Genomic DNA, 18,716 nt, shown 5'->3' with positions numbered 1-18,716 from the left:
GCAGGGGAGGCACGGGGGGCATGGGGAGGAACGGGGGACAGGGGAGGAACGGGGGCATGGGGGGCATGGGGGGCACAGGGGGCAGGGGAGGCATGGGGGGCACAGGGGGCAGGGGAGGCATGGGGGGCACAGGGGGCACGGGGAGGCATGGGGGGCACAGGGGGCAGGGGGGGCACGGGAGGCACAGGAGGCATGGGGGGCATGGGGGGCACGGGGGGCACGGGGAGGCATGGGGGGCACGGGGGGCAGGGGAGGCATGGGGGGCACAGGGGGCAGGGGGGGCACGGGAGGCACAGGAGGCATGGGGGGCATGGGGGGCACGGGGGGCACGGGGAGGCATGGGGGGCACGGGAGGCATAGGGGGCACGGGGAGGCATAGGGGGCACGGGGAGGCATAGGGGGCACGGGGGGCATGGGGGGCAGGTCCCTGACGGTGTTTCTGTCTCTGCCCGCTGCAGGTGAAGTGTGACCACTACTGGCCGTTTGACCTGGACCCTCTGTACTACGGTGACCTCATCGTGCAAATGCTGTCTGAGTCGGTTCTGCCAGAGTGGACCATCCGCGAGTTCAAGATCTGCAGCGTGAGATTCACTTACCTTTTCATTTCAATTCTTTCAGCTACACTATGATTTACTGCCAATTTTATTTATTATTACACCTTGATTGCAATTTTTTCATCAAGCCATTGGAAAACATTTCCGCTTTCATAAAACAGTGACGCTATACAAAACACAACTGTTCAACTTACGATAGCAGTATAACAAAAGCTTTAACGCCTTAAATCCCCAGCCCATCCCATATACTATTTAAATAAGGATGGCTCCAGCTTACTGGTACATGTGTGTGTGTGTGTTCAGGAGGAGCAGCTGAGTTTCTCCAGGGTGATGCGTCAGTTCCACTACACCGTGTGGCCCGATCACGGGGTCCCAGAGACTACACAGTCCCTCATTCAGTTTGTCAGGACAGTCCGCGACTACATCAACAGAAGTCCTGGTGCTGGGGCCACTGTGGTCCACTGCAGGTGGGTGGCTGGGTGTGGTTCAAACACTACAAAGTGATAACACTATATAAAAATACACATGCGTCTTGTTTCCTCTTTAATGAAAACAGACTTGATAATGTAATTTTGTCTTTTTGCAAAAAAACATTTTAGGAAAGCCCCTGAAGGAATGCCTAAGTATTCTTAGGCATTCCTTCAGGGGCTTTCCTGAAATGGAAACTACATACATAGTCAGATGCTTTTCTGTGTTTCTGCTGCTGTCTGAATGGGGGTGTTCTCCCCTCCTCCCAGTGCTGGTGTGGGCCGGACAGGAACCTTCATCTGCCTGGATAGAGTTCTACAGCAGATGGAGACAAAGGACACAGTGGATTTATATGGGGCAGTGTTCGACCTACGTCTACACCGCTCTCACATGGTTCAGACTGAGGTCAGAGGCCCAGGACTCAAGCAGTCTGACCGTGTCTGTGTGTCTGTGTGTCTGTGTGTGTGCCTCTCTTTCATAGTCCCTGAGTGTATGTGTATTGTGTGCATGCATATCATGGATAATTCTGTGTAATGACCTGTTGTGTCATTATATGGGCTGTGTGTTAAACATGATGCTGTGTATGTTTATATGATGCGTGTGTGTTCCCCTGCACAGTGCCAGTACGCGTACCTTCACCAGTGTGTGAGAGATGTGCTCAGAGCGAGGAAACTACGGAACGAGCAGGAGAATCCTCTCTACCCGATCTACGAGAATGTGAACCCAGACCCCCAGAGAGGTAAACTACTGCTCATGGTGCCCTCCAGTAACCACTGAGGCTGATCAGACCTCCTATCATCTCTAAATCATTGTTGAGACATGAGACCCGACCACATGTCAAAGCAAGTGTTAAAGGCAGGGTAGTTGCGTTTTGCGAAAGTAGCAGTTTTGGCTTGTTTGAAATTATCTAACCCGAAATGTCCCACCCCCTCCCTTGAACTTTACTGTCAGAGCATTTGATTTATTGATCTCTATCAGGATGTGAAGTTTATTTCAGTAAAAATTGAAATTCTCAAAAACATTACCTACCCTGCCTTTAATTGTATCGAGAACAACATGAACAAACTGTTGACCAAATGTCCAGTTTCTGCTTGGGAAGGCAGCACCCCGTATCTGCGCATGAATGCATGAATAACACAGAAAACTTCTTCACAAAGTTTAAACAAGTTAACACTTACTGTAGAGAGTAAACTCTTTTAAACTTGTTTTTTTCTTGGACCCTCAGATATGGTGTGCACCAGACGCTAAAGATTGTATATGGACTACTAAGGGGAGAAAGTATCTAAACATGACACATGTTTGTAACATGTTTCACACTACAGGGATATATGGCAAATTTATTTTTCTACCATTTGTATTTTTATTTTTAAGACCAATGTTAAAACTCCAATAGGTAACATTATAAACTATATTCTTATTTGAAAAACAGAGCCCTCAATTTTCCCATGCTTTCCTCCAGTTTGAGTTTGATTGACAGTGATTTTTACAGATTAAAGGAAGAAAGCTCATTGAAGGGGATTGGCTGGACAGTAGCGGGCTACTGGAAATTATTAATTTCGATTCCCATTGGCCCTGAGCCCTCAGAGGGTCTGATTAACTTGCACAATATGTTAAAAGGACATGTTATATGGGACAAGTTTTGTCCCCTATAAAACTTTAATTTGTTATTGAAAAATCTTTACCTATTGTACTTTTAACAGAAATACCTGGGAAATCTATATTAGAAACTATATTATTTAATTATAACAGAATTCTTAATGTAACACAATTGTATATACTTGCTACATTCTTTTATGTTTGGGTGTAAAAATGCTTTATATTTTCACAATGCGCTTTTGTACACAGCATTTAAAATGATTATAAGAAAACTGGCTCACTCAGACTAAATAATACGTTTTAGTTTTTTTTACATCACACAAAAAATTACACGAGTTTTGAGAAAATTGAAACTATGTTTTAACTCGTATATATATATATAATGTATGGATATTACTACAGCACTACTACTACAGCATTGATACATATTGTGTAGGTGGCGATACTTTAAAACCTGCTTAAAAGTTTTTCAAGGAGCAGATTTTATTACAAAAAAACTTGTTTTATTTTTTACCCTTTGGGTTTTACTTTGTGTATAAGAGTTCCTGTATGGTATTGTCTCATGGTATCGGTGTGTAGTCTTCTTATCATAAACATCTATTTACCTGCCTAAACATGACTGCGGTAGTAATTGTAAGGAATGCACGACGGATTCTGTGAATCATAACCCAAACCATAGTATCGTATAGTTCACTCTATTCCCAATATGTTGTTTGAGTCTTTCAATAAAGTAAACGAATTAATTTAACTTACATCCATATCTATTATTATATTAAGTAACTCTACTAACTCTGCTATATTGTATCATGTCCCCGCGCTTGCGCAAAGATCCACACATTTACTACATTGGAGTTTCTTCCCCCAACTCTCGGAAGTTTAGCTAAGTTGCTGTGATTTAGCCAAGCAAGTTAGCCACTTAGAAAACGACAAAACTAAACTTGATTTTTGGAAGGAGAAACAATATTTAACCGAAAAATGTGTTCCCATATGGAAACTTAAGGGATTATTCATGGATTGGTATCGGTTTTTATTCTATTGTTTTCGCGAACTCGTACGGTAGCTAGCTTTGAAAGAAGTTGTGATTGTTTTTTTGGCGCTCTGGCAACGCAGAGGAAAGATGGTGGTGATTGAGTTGAGCTAACAGGCTACAGCGAGCTTGCTTCTTTTATGAGCATCGTATGAGATAGCTCACCATCAAGTTGGTATACTTTGCGTTAGGAAAGTTTGGAAGAAAGCGTGGAAGAAGTTTTTTCAGCGCCACGTAAGCATTACATATTACTGTATTATATTGTATTTGTGAAACCCTGTTGTGAAAAGTAGCTAGCGCGAGCTAATTAGCTAGCTAACTATTAGCTTATTCTATTCAAGCAGCGGACAGCTAGCTGGCCAATTAGCTTGCTATTAAGTTGTCTTCTAGCTAGCTGGCATACCTTGTCAGATTCTACTAATTGGCCATCTGCTTGAAATGTTTACCACAACATGAGTATTTATTTAATGTGTTGGCGCTGCTTGTGTAGTAGTATATTTTATTTGAACTTCACCGGGTTTGAGTAAAAAAACAAACATTTAGCCAGCTACTGTTAAAACTAGCTAACTTACGTTATGTGGTTTCTACCCCTAGCAAGTCATCCATTATAGCTAGTAAGCGACTCAACTTGAACTAACCTAGTTGGTTAGATTAGCCAAAGTAAATAATTCTGTAAACAAGCAGTAGCTAGCCTTTCTGTGTTCTCTTTTTAAAACCTTCCTACCTACCATATGTGGTCGTTACATTGAAACTGTCTGTGGCAAACTGTTGAGTTTCTCAGTAGTCAAGTCAGTATCCATAATCAATGATGTAATCAAATCACAGCTTGAAATGTCAGACTTTCCTTCTCCAGCCTACGCTCTGTCCCTAACAGAGCATGAGTGACCCCAGGCTTCTGAGAATGGGACCAGGGTTACTGGTAGCTGAAAATAGGTGAGTAGCGCTCTGCTGAGTGGAGTAAACACATCCCGATGTGAACTTTGTCATGTATTCAGTTCAGTATTCAAACTCTGCAGTCACCTCTTCATCTGCAGTCAAATGCAAGTCTCTTCCACTGGGCTTTGCCCATCCACACGCTCCCAATATCCTGCCTTGTTGATGCCCTCTGGTTCCAGTCAGTGAAACGGTGAACTGAACTGGTCTCTTGGTCATCACAGGCAGCTGATGGAGCTCTGAAGCAGCCATGGGTAGCTGCTTAAGCTGTCCAGAGAAACAGTCAATCCCAGATAATCATCAAACCAAATTTAAGGTGGGTCTCTGCTGGTGCAGTGTCTACAGAAATAACATTGAATTTGTTGATATCAACTGATGTTATAAGGTGCTACATTGAATGTTTTGATTCTTAAATGTGGTGTTAGGCTGCCTCTATGGTTACTTTATGTGAACAGTTACCATCAGAATTCTTCATATTCTTTTCTTCTCTGGATCCATTTCACATGTTTGAGTGATCAATATGATGTCAATATAGGCCTTAGTGTTAGCTCAGGTTGAAGCCCCACCCTGGTAGCTAACTAAGTCCTAACAGTGATTCATTCTTAGTCACTATTTAATTGCAACGTGTGTCTGTATGCGAGTGTGTGTGTGTGTGTGTCTTGGTGTGTGTCTCTGTGTGTGTGTGTGTGTCTCTGTGTGTGTCTCGGTGTGAACGTGGATGATGATGCTAATGAGCTGTGTGCTGTCAGGTGGTGAACGTGGATGATGATGGTAATGAGCTGTGTGCTGTCAGGTGGTGAACGTGGATGATGATGGTAATGAGCTGTGTGCTGTCAGGTGGTGAACGTGGATGATGATGGTAATGAGCTGTGTGCTGTCAGGTGGTGAACGTGGATGATGATGGTAATGAGCTGGGCGCCGGCGTGATGGAGCTGAACGAGGCCGAGCTGGTCCTCCACACCCATCGCCGTGACGACGTCAGGTGGCCCTACCTGTGCCTGCGTCGCTATGGATATGACTCGAACCTGTTTTCCTTTGAGAGTGGCCGGCGCTGTCAGACTGGACAGGGTAAATGCTGCTCCTACACACACACATACACACACACACACACATTCTCTGTTAGTTCCCAGGGCTGGACACCTGTTCTCTTAATTAACTTTATTTTTCAGAGATGACAGTTTCATGCCAGAGATTCGCTTTAGGCATATGGTGGATGGATAGGTACTTAGAGATAGTTACAGTATATATGGGTAGTGTTTATTAGAAATGCACAACTGTAACTAAACCCCAAATACTTAATTAGGTCAAACAGAATCCATCCATCCTAAATGTGTGATGTCGTCTCATCTCACTTTCTTCCCTAGTTGTTTATCTCTGTCAGGTTTGATAGTTTGAACTGTGTGTGACAGACCGCAGTTTCGCCCAGTGAAACCTGTTGTTCTATGACCCCTATGCTTCCAAAAGGATGGTGTTGGAGAGCTGGACGATTGCTATGGGGGTTGGGAGGGTTGCTATGGGGGTTCTAGTGTGTTCGGTAAGTCAAGCTGCCACTTCGTAACCATGACAACACAATACTAAGAACCGTCCCAGTATTGATGGCCATGCTTGGTGTGGTGTTGTGGTCGAAGACGTGGATCTGACACATCTAGGCTGTTGTGGTGTTCTCTTGCAGTGTGGTTTGTCCCTGATGTCTTGCCATACCTTTGGTTCTGTGTTTCTTGTATTTAGACATTGAGAATGTGTATCTTGTCAGCATGCATGCACACAGCACCATATCGGCCTAACTCTTTGTGATCTTGTACCAGTTTAGACCAAAAGGTGAACATAAGGATACAGAAATGACTAGAGACTAAAATGAGTTTCCTGTGGATGCTGACAGTGTTCGCTTGTGCTTGGCAGGGATCTTTGCCTTCAAGTGTCCCCGTGCTGAGGAGATCTTCAACATGCTGCAGGAGGTGATGCACAGCCACAGCATCAGTGTGGTGGAGGAGGCCGTGCTGGAGCCAAGTCACCAGGCCACACACACACACACTCCTGCAGGTGAGACACACACACACACACCTGCATGTGAGACACACACACACTCCTGCAGGTGAGACACACACACACTCCTGCAGGTGAGACACACACACACCTGCACACACACACACTGTCTCTTTATCCCATATGTCCGAAAACCTCATCAGTGTTATCATGAGCATCTCCTGTGTGCTCTGCTGATGTATCATTTACATGTAGTCATTTAGCAGACGCTCTTATCCAGAGCGACATACAGTAAGTACAGGAACATTCCCCCCGAGGCAAGTAGGGTGAAGTGCCTTGCCCAAGGACACAATGTAATTTTAGCCCGATTCCCTAACCGCTCAGCCACCTGACTCCTGTATCAGAAAGGCTTTTTATTTATATACCATCTACTGACTGATGAAGGAAAGAGTGTTCAGTCCATGATGTGTTAACGACCCTGTGTGTGTGTGTGTGTGTGTGCATGCAGCTCTGGGCTACTCCGTTCCCACGGTGCCCAACGGTGTGAGCCGGACCCCCTCTGTAGGTGAGGAGCCGTCTCACCCCTCCAGCCGCCTCCCGTCTGTGGCCAGCACACGGCTGCCATCCCTGGGGGACGAGAGCACACACCCCCTGCTGGGAGGCGACGAAGCGGTACGGCAACACACACCTTAGCAACACACACACCTTAGCAACACACACACCTTAGCATCACACACACCTTAGCAACACACACCTTAGCATCACACACACCTTAGACACACACACCTTAGCAACACACACCTTAGCAACACACACACCTTAGACACACACATCTTAGCAACACACACCTTAGCATCACACACACCTTAGCATCACACACACCTTAGCATCACACACACCTTAGCAACACACACACCTTAGCATCACACACACCTGGATGAACACACGCTGGCGGGAAGCCAGGAATCTCTGTGTGTCTTTGTCTTGATATCCGGACAGTGTAAGAAGTTGAAGCACATGCAGTGTGGACTTGTTTGCTCTATATGGCTCCACTAAGCGATGGAGACATGAATCACTCCAGTTTGGTCCGAGAGGCAGGAATATAGCAGCATACGTTACGAGACCCACCTCCTTTTGTCAGATCACAAAAGTATTTAATACAAACATTTATTCATTTAGCAGACACTTTTATCCAAAGCGACTTCCAAGAGAGAGCTTTACAAAAGGACATTGCACTAGTCCAATCAGATTGCATTTGAATAGCCCGAAGCAATGTCATAGCAGTCATTATATCATCAACAGAGCTTCTATTGAGTTCAACCACCATCTGATTGCACAGATTGTGTGTCTAATGTTAAAACAACATGATCTATAGTTTTTCGGAGAGAACAATGTAGGAAATGAGAACCAGTTCCTGGACTGTGATGTTGACTTTCCCCCCCCCCCGTCCCCTCCTTTAGATCCACACGTATGTGAACACCACAGGCCTGTTGGACGAGCAGCCCAGCCCCCTTGCTGTGCCCAGCCCCCTGGAGAGCCCTGGTTCGCCCCAGAGCCAGCTGCCCCCAACCCCCCCTCCGCCACCACGGGCGCGGCCCGACCCCCCTCCCCCCCAACCGGAGCCGCAGGTGCTCCTGGAGTCCCAGGGCGCTCGCTTTGTCCTGGGCCCCACGCCCGTGCAGAGGCAGCTGATGGCCAGGGAGAGACGGCAGCACAGCGAGGGGGAGGAGGACGATGGGGAGGAGGAGGGCTCGTCTGGGGAGACCAGTGAGACTAACGAGCACATGGACACACATGGAGGCTCTACAGAGGCCAAAAGCCAGCTCTCACACACACAGTCCAACGGCTCGTCCTCCGGGGCGGCTCCCCTCTCTTCGAACCCCGTCACCTCTCCTCCCTGTGTCCGCCCGGCCCCCCTCACCCCCGACCTTCACAACGTCAACAACTCAGCCCAGCGGCGGACGGCCCTGCTGGACTACGAGAACCTGCCGGCCCTCCCGCCTGTCTGGGAGGCTCGCAAGCTCAGCCGGCAGGAGGAGGAGAGCGGGCGAGGGGGCGGGGTGAAGACGCCGTCCGTGAACGGCTACAACCACCACGGCCTGCTCCAGCTGTCCTGCTCCCACCCCCTCTCCGCAGCACTGCTGGAGCCCTCGCACAACTACGTCAACACGGAGAACGTGACGGCGCCGCTCAGCGCCCGCCGGCCCGACACGGCCCACCGCCCCGACACGGCCCACCGCCCCGACACGGCCCACCTCCGAACGGACGGCCCCTCCGTCTTCAACTTCGACTTCCGCCGGCCGCCACCTGGCCCGGACTGGGCCAAGACGCTCAACTACATCGAGGTGGAGATGGAGAGCACGGGCGGAGGGGGCGGGGCCAACAAGGCGGCCTCAGACAGCAGCAACCCCCACACCCCTCGCACTCCCACCTCCCCGCTGCCCCCCACCACGCCCACACGCCGCACCGAGCTGTACGCCTTCATCGACATCGAGCGCACGGCCGCCATGTCCAGCCTGCAGAAGGCTCGGCCACGCGACGACGGCACCTCCAGGAAAACGCGACACAATAGCACGGAGCTGCCCACTAAGAGCACTGTCTGAACACGCTATCCTGCTCTGCTATCCTGCTCTGCTATCCTGCTCTGCTATCCTGCTCTGCTATCCTGCTCTGCTATCCTGCTCTGCTATCCTGCTCTGCTATCCTGCTCTGCTATCCTGCTCTGCTATCCTGCTCTGCTATCCTGCTCTGCTATCCTGCTCCCTATCTCTGTCTGAACACGCTATCCTGCTCTGCTATCCTGCTCTGCTATCCTGCTCTGCTATCCTGCTCTGCTATCCTGCTCTGTTATCCTGCTCTGCTATCCTGCTCTGCTATCCTGCTCCCTATCTCTGTCTGAACATGCCCCCCGCTCTGCTATCCTGCTCCCTCCCTCTGTCTGAACACCCCCCCCCCCTCGCTCTGCTATCCTCCTCCCTCTCTCTATCTTTTTTTTTTTACATGAAAAAACGTGCCGGCACACAGTGCCTTCCTTGTCTTAATCACGTGACGCAGAGACGTTGGGACCGACGAGGCTCCTCCCCTTGTCTTGAACAAGACAGAGACATGACGATCACATGGTCACCTGCTATGGAGTTCAGGGACATGACGATCACATGGTCACCTGCTATGGAGTTCAGGTAGACCACTAATAGGTACTTGCCATATACCAGTTTATTCCTATGGTAATATAAGGCCTCCTCTCCTTCACTCTACTGTGCATTTGGGTTGTTTATTATGTTAATAAGACTGGACTGCATCCCTCTTCCTCCTCCTTCTCCTCCTCCTCCTCCTCGTATATAGTCCAAATCAGTATTACTGAACAAAGCATTCCATTTAGCCTTTTATTTGATAGGGTTCACTACATGCTGCTGTAATTTCAGTATCTGATAATTACATGATACACTGCATAATGTTTCCAAGTCTGCACAGTAGATCCTGGCACAATAAATGTCTGTTCTGTTTTAATCTGTACCGAGAGAATGTTGTCCCTGTATGTGGAGGTGTACTGGAACAGTAAGTGATGGACGGTGTGATGTTGGGTGGACTGTTTGGTATGTGAACGGCCGCTAGCAGTGTGATTGCTAGTTGATAGTTCCTAAAGTGACGAAGGGGGATCATCTCTCCATTCTTCAGCACATCAGCAGGTTTTGGGACCGTGAATCCAGCATCAGATTTTTAGGGTTGACTTGATCTTCTCATGTGAGATTTAATGTTGCTTTGTCGGTGCCGAAGAGGAGGACCATCTCTAACCTCATTATCGTTACATTGATTCAGCTATCTTTTGAGTATGTTGGAATTGTATATTTTTATGGAAAATAGTCTAGGGCACAAATCAAATTGAAGTTGACTGCAAGTCCCATATTCGGCCGCACGTCTGGGATTCGAGGGAACTAAAATACAGTTCAACAATTTATAACATAGCGCCTCGATACAGATGACAATTTCCCGGCCGTGGTACTTGTTTTATGAACCAGGGCTTGCGGCGCTAAAGTAATTGGTTTTATACAACATACGTTTTTAGCTGGCAAGATATCACACATCTGATGTTAAGTCGCCAACTATTTTCAGCTACTCTGAATACCCTTTGACTCCGGTCCGTGTACCTTGTGGCCATTGGTTTTTCTATTTTGCAACCCGTGTTGACAAACGCAAAATAGGGCCGTAATATCGTTTTGTCATTTTAGTAACTCAAACACACATTTAAGTATTACGGCATGTTTTTGGTTGTTTTGTTTTTTGGGAATAATGAAATAACAATATAACACAAATGGTATAACGAGCCATTAATCGTTGTTTTGATTATTCCATATCCTTTATGCTAATATCTGCAAAAAATGAATAATAGCCTCGTAATATCGTTTTGTCCATTTTGGATGTCAGAACCAGATTATGGGTAAAGGCTTGGTTTCCGTTGTTTTGTTTAATTTTGGAATTACGGAATATCCATATAACACAAACGGGACGTGTAATGATTGGGGGTGTTATTACTATCGAACACCAGAGGGCAGCAACGACTAGCTAAAAAAAAAATGTCCTGTGATCTGTAGGCCTACAATCTTGAAGAATTACCAGCAGGTTCTTTAGTAAAAGACACACACCAAACTGGAGGCACATGTTGACCGAGTTTTCTAGTTGCTACTTAATTAATAAATCTTTGATGAACCCAAGTTTCTTTAAAATATATTAGAAACATAACAAGACGGGGCTCCAGTGTGTGTTCAAACAAGGCCAAAAGTGTCAGACGGCATCGGTTGAAAAAGGTAATCATACCCTTGCAAGAAACACTCCACGCAATCATAGTGAGCAAGTTGAGGTCATGAGGGCTACCTTTGCATTTTACATAGACACACAACTGACAGAGGCACTGTTGTGGATACTGTTTTCAAAGTTCTGAACATATTCAATGTCCAAATTCAACTTCTTCAAAGTCCATAAACAACACGGAGCAGCAACGAGAGGGTTCCCAGGAAAATCAGATTTCATTTGTCTGTGCTACACCTTTTATATCCAACAAATTACACCCTTGAACTTTTAAAACAAATCTTTTGGCCTACTACAATTGTAAATAACCTATGAATTCTGCTCCAATTGGGCCTTGATGCAATGCTATGTCATATTTTCAGCTGTTTCTGCAACATTTTTGGGGACTAACCAGGGACCAAACCAGTTCCTCTATTCTGCCCTACTACATGTGTTTTCCAACACCAGTTGCAATCAACCCTGGGTTATAGCCCTTCACCATTGAATGGTGCCATTCATTCTTCACAGGTCACAGGCATCAAGTCAAAGTGAATAGTAACTGGTCCAACTCCATATCCAAGCCCATGGTATCTGTGGAGGAATACAGTCATCACACTTGTCAAATCCTCCCCACACAAGTCCAATGACTTTAATAACGTGTGTGTAGGCCCATGCTATAGCAGGTTGCAGACATACAACACAGATGAGTGAATTAGAGATAATGGTAATGGGAGGGTGTTGCACTTTTCTGCTTCTCTTTTTCTCCACTCACTTTACCTTCTCACGCTTTCCAATTGTTTAAGTCTCTATACTCTATTCTCTCTGTATCCTGCATAAAAGATGACTGTGTACTGTATATCAAAACAATCCAGCATATCAATCCATATATCTCTCCACACTGAGATCCCATCACCCTTTCCCAGCCCACTGCTGTTTTCAACTAACTTATATACTACAACAGCATAATACAATCCCTGAAATTCAGATATGGCTTTTGATTTTGGAGTGCCACCCCAAGATTTCAGTGGCCCCATCTGGCCACTCCTATAAAACATTTCTGGGGGTGCCATTGCTTTTGCCTGTTTATGCTTGCACTGCAATGAAGAAAACGATATGACAAAAATAATGTTTAATGTAACTGGCCCCTTTAACAGCACCACTGGCCCCAATGTAACTGCCCCCCCCCCCCTCATGGTCTAGAACCTCGCCTAGCTACATTGCAAATCAAGACAAGAGCCTTTTCATAAGGCCCAGTGGCAGACATGCTGTCTGAGGCTGTCAAATATCAGCACTCATGGAATGCCTCCTGTACAATTAAAGTAGGCCTACTTGGTTGGAACTAACTTAATATTTAAATTACGAACAAACAACAAGAAAAATTGTATGTAGACCCAGCCGCCCCTCTAATTGCATTCATTCTCATTCCTGTGGCTACGGTGGTCTCAAGCTAGTATACTAACTTTAAGCACAGAAGGATAGGCTACTATACGAATCGTCACAAGCAGAACAGTAATTTCCTTTCTCAGGACATTTTAAAATGGTGTGTAACAGCAGGAATGCATTGATGTTGGCTAAACAAGTGTAGTGTTGTACATTGATGGAAAATATGTTTTTTATTTTAAAAAAGGGAAGATTTCCTCACTGATTGCCTCAATGCACTTCATTAAAACGTACAACAGAGCTGAAAGGTAATTTAGGTGGGGGGAGGGATGGTTGGGGAGGGTTTCTTGCACAGGTGTGATTGTCTTTTTCAACTGATACCATCGGGCCCTTTTGGCCTTGTTTGAACACACACTGGAGCCCCGTCTTGTAATGTTTCTAATATATATTAAAGAAACTTGGGTTCATCAAAGATTTATTAACTAAGTAGCAAGTAGCAAACTCGGTCAACATGTGCTTCCAGTTTGGTGTGGGTCTTCTACTAAAGAACCTGCTGCTATGTCGTCAAGAGTGTAGGCATACAGATCACAGGTCGTTGCTGCCCTCTGGTGTTCGGAAGTAATAACACTCCCAATCGTTTAGCATCTCTCCCTCTCTTTTTCACTTGTGCCAGTATGCACAATACGGCCGATCAAACAAACGAGTAGGCTAAATGGCTCGTTATACCGTTTGTGTTATATGGATATTCCGTAATTCCAAAATGAAACAAAACAACGGAAACCAAGCCTTTCCCCATAATCTGGTTCTGACATCCAAAATGAACAAATCGATATTACGAGGCTATTTTTTTGTTGTTGCAGATATTAGCATAAAGGATATGGAATAATCAAAACAACGATTAATGGCTCGTTATACCATTTGTGTTATATGGTTATTTCATTATTTAAAAAAAAACGAAACAACCAAAAACAAGCCGTAATACTAAAGTGTGTTTGAGTTACTAAAATGACAAAACGATATTACGGCCCTATATTGCGTTTGTCAACACCGGTTGCAAAATAGAAAAACCAATGGCCACAAGGTACACGGACCGACTCCGTACGTAACTCGGCTAAAGTTGCGACTATCCACCGTTATATTTTGTTTCGTTTGCCAGGTCTTTACGGAACTGTCCAGCTGTCTCTTACAGTAGCCTACAGCGTTTAAAAACGGACTCATTTAAAATGATTTCCCCTTTTCCCTTACACCCATGGGTTCATCTTTATTGTGGAAAAAATGAAATGTTTCTTGTCAGCTACCTAAATCAAGATTTTAAGTAGGCCTAATACGCATTCATACAGGTTCGTGGGACTTAGAGCCGATTATAGAAAGCTGTCGAGTATTTTCTGCTGAAGCCAACTTTCAACCTATCGACACTTTAGCCCCCGGTAGCCCAGCAATTTCAGAGTCTTAAGTGAAAGTCCGAAGGCTGGCACTTTGTTAGTTGAACAACTGCGTTACTTCCGAGACTGTTTTGGGAAAATTAAGAGGCAGGACATCGGTACCAAAGAACATAGAAGCACACCAGTTAGTTCCGACAGTGACCAGACCGCCCCCTAGCGGTATAAAGTAAACATTACTGTGACCAGCGAACACGGGAACAGAACAATAGTAAGGGACCAAAACATGTACTTTAGCAGTATTTGTGCACCTGTTGCTAGTGACAAAGGGTCTTTGTCCAGAAACAGTTGACCAGACTCCAGTGTACAGTGTCCCTCTTGATCAAATAAATTGAAATTGAATTGAGTCATACAATCCTAGAAGGCACTCAGTTCTGTGCGATTAATTGTTTTGTTCACCTGCCCCAAACTACTGTTTATGCCCAATTGACATCTACGACTGCTCACCCTGTCTTGGAAGTTTAGAATTGGTTATCTTACTGTGTGAAGATATCCTCTACAGTCTGCTCTCACAACCATCTCAAGGACAAGTTGGATTCATTGTGTTCTTAGGTCCAAGGTCAACATTTAGAAGATCACCAAAATGACATGTCCTTTAATGATTTGTGACGATGACAGTGGAAAAAGTCATTGGTTGTGCAAAATTGACAAGTATAACTGAAAACACTAGAAATACTGTCAAAGATTTCTAGAAACGATGAAATACTAGATGCTTAGAACTTTGGTCACAATTATTTGTGTCCTGGAGGTTGTTTCTAAAGAATAAATTCCAGATAAGCGCTCCCATGGTCATGATCATAAAAGCATAAGTGTTGTCAGGTTTGCTGCTCAGTCATGTGTGCCATGGTGTTGTCAGGTTGGATGAAGAGCCAGGATGCTCATGACCTCTGACCTAGGCCGAGCAGATTGCTGGGTGGTGACTCAGACACTCGAGGGACTGGGTTGTATAACATGGTTATATATATATTTAATGCTTCAGAAAGTCATAAACTGAACTTTAATCGCACCAAAGGTCAATTTGAGCCCTGCTGTAACCTCTTGTTAATGCCTGTCTCTGTTTTTCACTTTGAGACCGTTGCCAATGGCTGGGTTGAGATGTCAGCAGTCCCAGCTAACTAATCTTCAGCTAACTCATCTACAGCTAACTCCTCTACAGCTAACTCATCTTCAGCTAACTCCTCTACAGCTAACTCATCTTCAGCTAACTCCTCTACAGCTAACTCCTCTACAGCTAACTCATCTACAGCTAACTCATCTACAGCTAACTCATCTACAGCTAACTCCTCTACAGCTAACTCATCTACAGCTAACTCATCTACAGCTAACTCCTCTACAGCTAACTCATCTACAGCTAACTCCTCTACAGCTAACTCATCTACAGCTAACTCCTCTACAGCTAACTCCTCTACAGCTAACTCCTCTACAGCTAACTCCTCTACAGCTAACTCATCTACAGCTAACTCCTCTACAGCTAACTCCTCTACAGCTAACTCATCTACAGCTAACTCATCTTCAGCTAACTCATCTACATACCCTTTCACATCCACCCTGATTATCCCACTAATGTGAGATCCAAAAACTAGATTCTAAATATAAATAAATAGAAAAAACTCATGTTTATTTAGTGGGTTAGGTTTAGCGCTCATCTTTACCTCATCCTATCACTTCACTCCTCTTACTGGAAGCTGTTCCATATAGCATTTCACACACTAAGCATCGTACAGGAATTGTACTCAAAGTGAAATGTTCACATTCTGCAGTGGTATATCATGGTAACACAAGTACCTAGTTTGGAGGGAAGCAGAGAGGGTACATGCTGTATGAAGAACAGATGAACACAGTTCTTTTAAATTAAAGTGAAATGGTTTTTCTGTGTTCTCTTTGTGGTATTCTGACCAAACCAAACTGTTACCAACCAAAGATTCAGCTCCAATAGCCAGCATTTGTTCAGTATTCTTAAAGGCCATTCAGGGCCAGAGAAGGTCTGACTGATGGCTTACCAATTTATTAAAGACTCTTTGTTACTGATTTGCTGGCAGAGGAGGGCTACAGTAATTTACTGCAGGTTATTGGAGACGTAGTAATGAGATGTGGGCCACAGTTCTGTCCAGTACAGAAACTAATCCCTTCAGCTTTAAGGCTAACAAGAAAATTCTTGAATTCTTTCTGAAAAAACATTCCTTTTTACACTGAGGTAAAACAGAGCAGTGGATCTTAGCCTTCCCTCCTGTTCCTGTGAACAACAAAGGTAAGATATATTCAGCTGGAAGGCACACAAAGTACTGGAACATTTAAGTTTCGGTGTTTCATGTTTTGGTTACAAGTTCAGGGGGAAGGTTTTTTTTTATTTGTTAGACGTCGATTTTATCAAACTAAATTTGTTTTCTCTAGTGCTTATCTCAAGTGCTTATCTCAAGTTCATTTTTTTTGTCCAGATGTGTTCACCTGCAGATGAGATTCATTCATGAGAGTTCTTACCTCTTGCCTCCCATTGACAACATACAGGCAGTTGTCCCAACTACCACCATGTGTGAAAACACACATTATTTTGCTGCCTGAAAACATTACCCTCCTCTCTGTCAAGGCCAAAGCTACAACAACAGCTTAGTGTTAGTACTGACATGTTAGTACTTTTAATAGTGTTGTCTTAATCAGTTAAGGTCTCTTTACACGTGCAAAATAAAATCTGACATGATGTCATAACTGTGTTTTAGTCTGCTGTTATGACTTTATCTCCCCATCTAAACTTGCTGATACTCTATCTCCACATCTTTGAAGTCTTCTAGAAGTTTCTGTGAAGATATTCATATGGCAAAGGTTGCATGCAGAATCAGGGTGCAGGGTCACAGTGGAAAGAACTCATAAACCAATTCAGCTTTTGCAAGCCTCTTACAATCCAGAACTTATTGTTTCTTGGCTTTGGTGGAGAAAAGTACACATTGATAGGAATACTTCCATCTTTTTTATTGTATGTTCCACTCATCGGGAACTCAGTCTTGTACCTTTTGTGTTGTCCTTGTGATGCCCACTCTGTCTGCGCACTAAGGAGAGGAGGTAGATGGACAGAATGCCCACTACTTCATCCTAAACGACACCACTAGTCTCATTTGAATAATTACAGATTGTATTGAGTCTGCCAGCTGTAAGCAGGGCTGGACTGGGACCAATAAATGGCCCTGGCATTTTTGCTCAGACCGGCTCACCACAATCGGTCGGACACCACCCACCAGTACACCAAAAGAGTTAAGAGATGTGATTGGGCCAGCCCAGTGTCAGTAAGGAAAATGAACCAATGGCCTGCTGACCCTGCTTTATGGGCTGGTTGTTGGCCAATTGTAAGTTTATAAATAAAAAATAAAAATATATATATATATATATATTTCATCCTAAACTACACCACTGGTTTCATTTTAATAATTGCAGAATTGTATTGAGTTCCTTTTTTGAAGCTGTTCCCGTAACAGTTTATGATAACGTTATCTCTTCTCCTTGCTGATAGAACCAACCGATGAGCCGTTTATCAGTGAGAGGTGTATGTTAACACAGTGCAACAAACCACTGCAAGGGTTTATGGACTTGTATTGTAAAAGGGATCTTTAGTAGTCCACACATCATAAAAGGACAGGAGGGAAACATAGTGCAGCTTGTCCCTTCTCTTGTTGTCTACAGAACGTGGGGGTGGATGTTCCTCTTGTTGCATTTTATATGATTTAATTATGTCCAGTATCCTAATTCAGTTGCCACCATAGGTCATAAATAAAAAATCATTTACAGCTAAATCTGAGTTTCGATTCATCACTTTTCAATTCAGCAGATGCCATGATCAAGGTTTCAGAGACAAAAGCAAATGTGATCTGCAGTTTCCTGGTGCTGCTGTGTGCATTTGCATCATGCCACTCAGTCAAGCCCTGAGACAGTGTACAGACAGCATGATCACATCTTTTACAGGGATTCTTTTCAGATTCAGTTTCATGAATGCAGTTGAAAAGATGGGCTGTCCTCGACCAGTTAAACATGGACTATTAAGCAACAGTGGCTTACACAAAATCCTTCACATTGTTTTGGTGCTTGGGAACCTAAAAGGACTCACAGTTGTGTTTTATAAGTCTCATGCACTCAGTTTCACATAGAACTCTGAAAGATACTGATTGCGACAATCATATGAGGTGAACTTTTAATTGATTCAATACTTGACTACTTAGTACTTGATTCAATAAAAATATTTTTTATTTTCTGCTTTCCGTCATCGGGACAGATTGTATGCCCTCAAAGTCTGGTTTAACTAGAATCGTCATTGACTATCAGATAGTTTTGTTTTTGATTAGATAGGCCCACTTGATTTAATGGGTAATACTTTTCATGAATCTGCCATGTCAGAATGATCCTCCACTTCTCAGTTTGTGTCCATCTCCCTCCTCTCTCCGTCCGTAGGGCATCTACAGTGTCTCCACCAGACGAGGCTTGAATAAATGGATGATCTATTGTTTCTGGTGGGAGGAGGGCCTGCTCATGGTGTATATATACAGCTGCACACAGCCACGCTCTCGCAGGGTT

At 44.5% G+C, this 18,716-nt stretch overlaps 2 protein-coding genes across 4 annotated transcripts in view; both read left to right on the top strand.

Annotated features, from left to right (window-relative positions):
- LOC124489119 (receptor-type tyrosine-protein phosphatase beta-like) overlaps positions 1-3,366 on the top strand; it is a 32,421-nt gene extending 29,055 nt beyond the window's left edge. For both annotated transcript variants that reach the window (XM_047051773.1, XM_047051774.1), the window contains 5 exons: positions 459-581; positions 858-1,021; positions 1,292-1,427; positions 1,641-1,761; positions 2,248-3,366. In XM_047051773.1, the coding sequence (XP_046907729.1) occupies positions 459-581; positions 858-1,021; positions 1,292-1,427; positions 1,641-1,761; positions 2,248-2,270 (567 nt within the window). In that variant the 3' untranslated portion in view covers positions 2,271-3,366. The remainder of the gene's footprint in view (positions 1-458; positions 582-857; positions 1,022-1,291; positions 1,428-1,640; positions 1,762-2,247) is intronic.
- A 79-nt stretch (positions 3,367-3,445) lies between these two features.
- Positions 3,446-9,245, top strand: LOC124489120 (fibroblast growth factor receptor substrate 2-like). 2 transcript variants are annotated; one of them, XM_047051775.1, is made up of 7 exons: positions 3,446-3,879; positions 4,499-4,578; positions 4,803-4,894; positions 5,460-5,646; positions 6,478-6,618; positions 7,070-7,233; positions 8,022-9,245. In XM_047051775.1, exons 3-7 carry the CDS (start codon positions 4,829-4,831, stop codon positions 9,162-9,164), a joined length of 1,701 nt encoding a protein of 566 aa, XP_046907731.1. In that variant the 5' UTR covers positions 3,446-3,879; positions 4,499-4,578; positions 4,803-4,828; the 3' UTR covers positions 9,165-9,245. The 2 variants fall into 2 exon arrangements, with proteins under 2 accessions (XP_046907731.1, XP_046907732.1); XM_047051776.1 differs by lacking the exons at positions 3,446-3,879; positions 4,499-4,578 and having other exon boundaries at positions 4,810-4,894; positions 5,328-5,646.
- The last annotated feature ends 9,471 nt before the right edge of the window (positions 9,246-18,716 follow it).

This window comes from Hypomesus transpacificus, unplaced genomic scaffold, assembly GCF_021917145.1.
Source record: "Hypomesus transpacificus isolate Combined female unplaced genomic scaffold, fHypTra1 scaffold_176, whole genome shotgun sequence".
NCBI classification, from domain to species: domain Eukaryota; kingdom Metazoa; phylum Chordata; class Actinopteri; order Osmeriformes; family Osmeridae; genus Hypomesus; species Hypomesus transpacificus.
This window is presented reverse-complemented; position numbering and strand designations above follow the sequence as displayed.

What these genes read in the sequence shown, in the direction of transcription:
- LOC124489120 (XM_047051775.1), top strand. Translation starts at nt 4,829, where the DNA reads ATGGGTAGCTGCTTAAGCTGTCCAGAGAAACAGTCAATCCCAGATAAT. An exon ending in ACACACACACACTCCTGCAG is followed by an intron (nt 6,619 to 7,069) that starts GTGAGACACACA and finishes GTGTGCATGCAG; the next exon opens with CTCTGGGCTACTCCGTTCCC. An exon ending in TGCTGGGAGGCGACGAAGCG is followed by an intron (nt 7,234 to 8,021) that starts GTACGGCAACAC and finishes CCCCTCCTTTAG; the next exon opens with ATCCACACGTATGTGAACAC.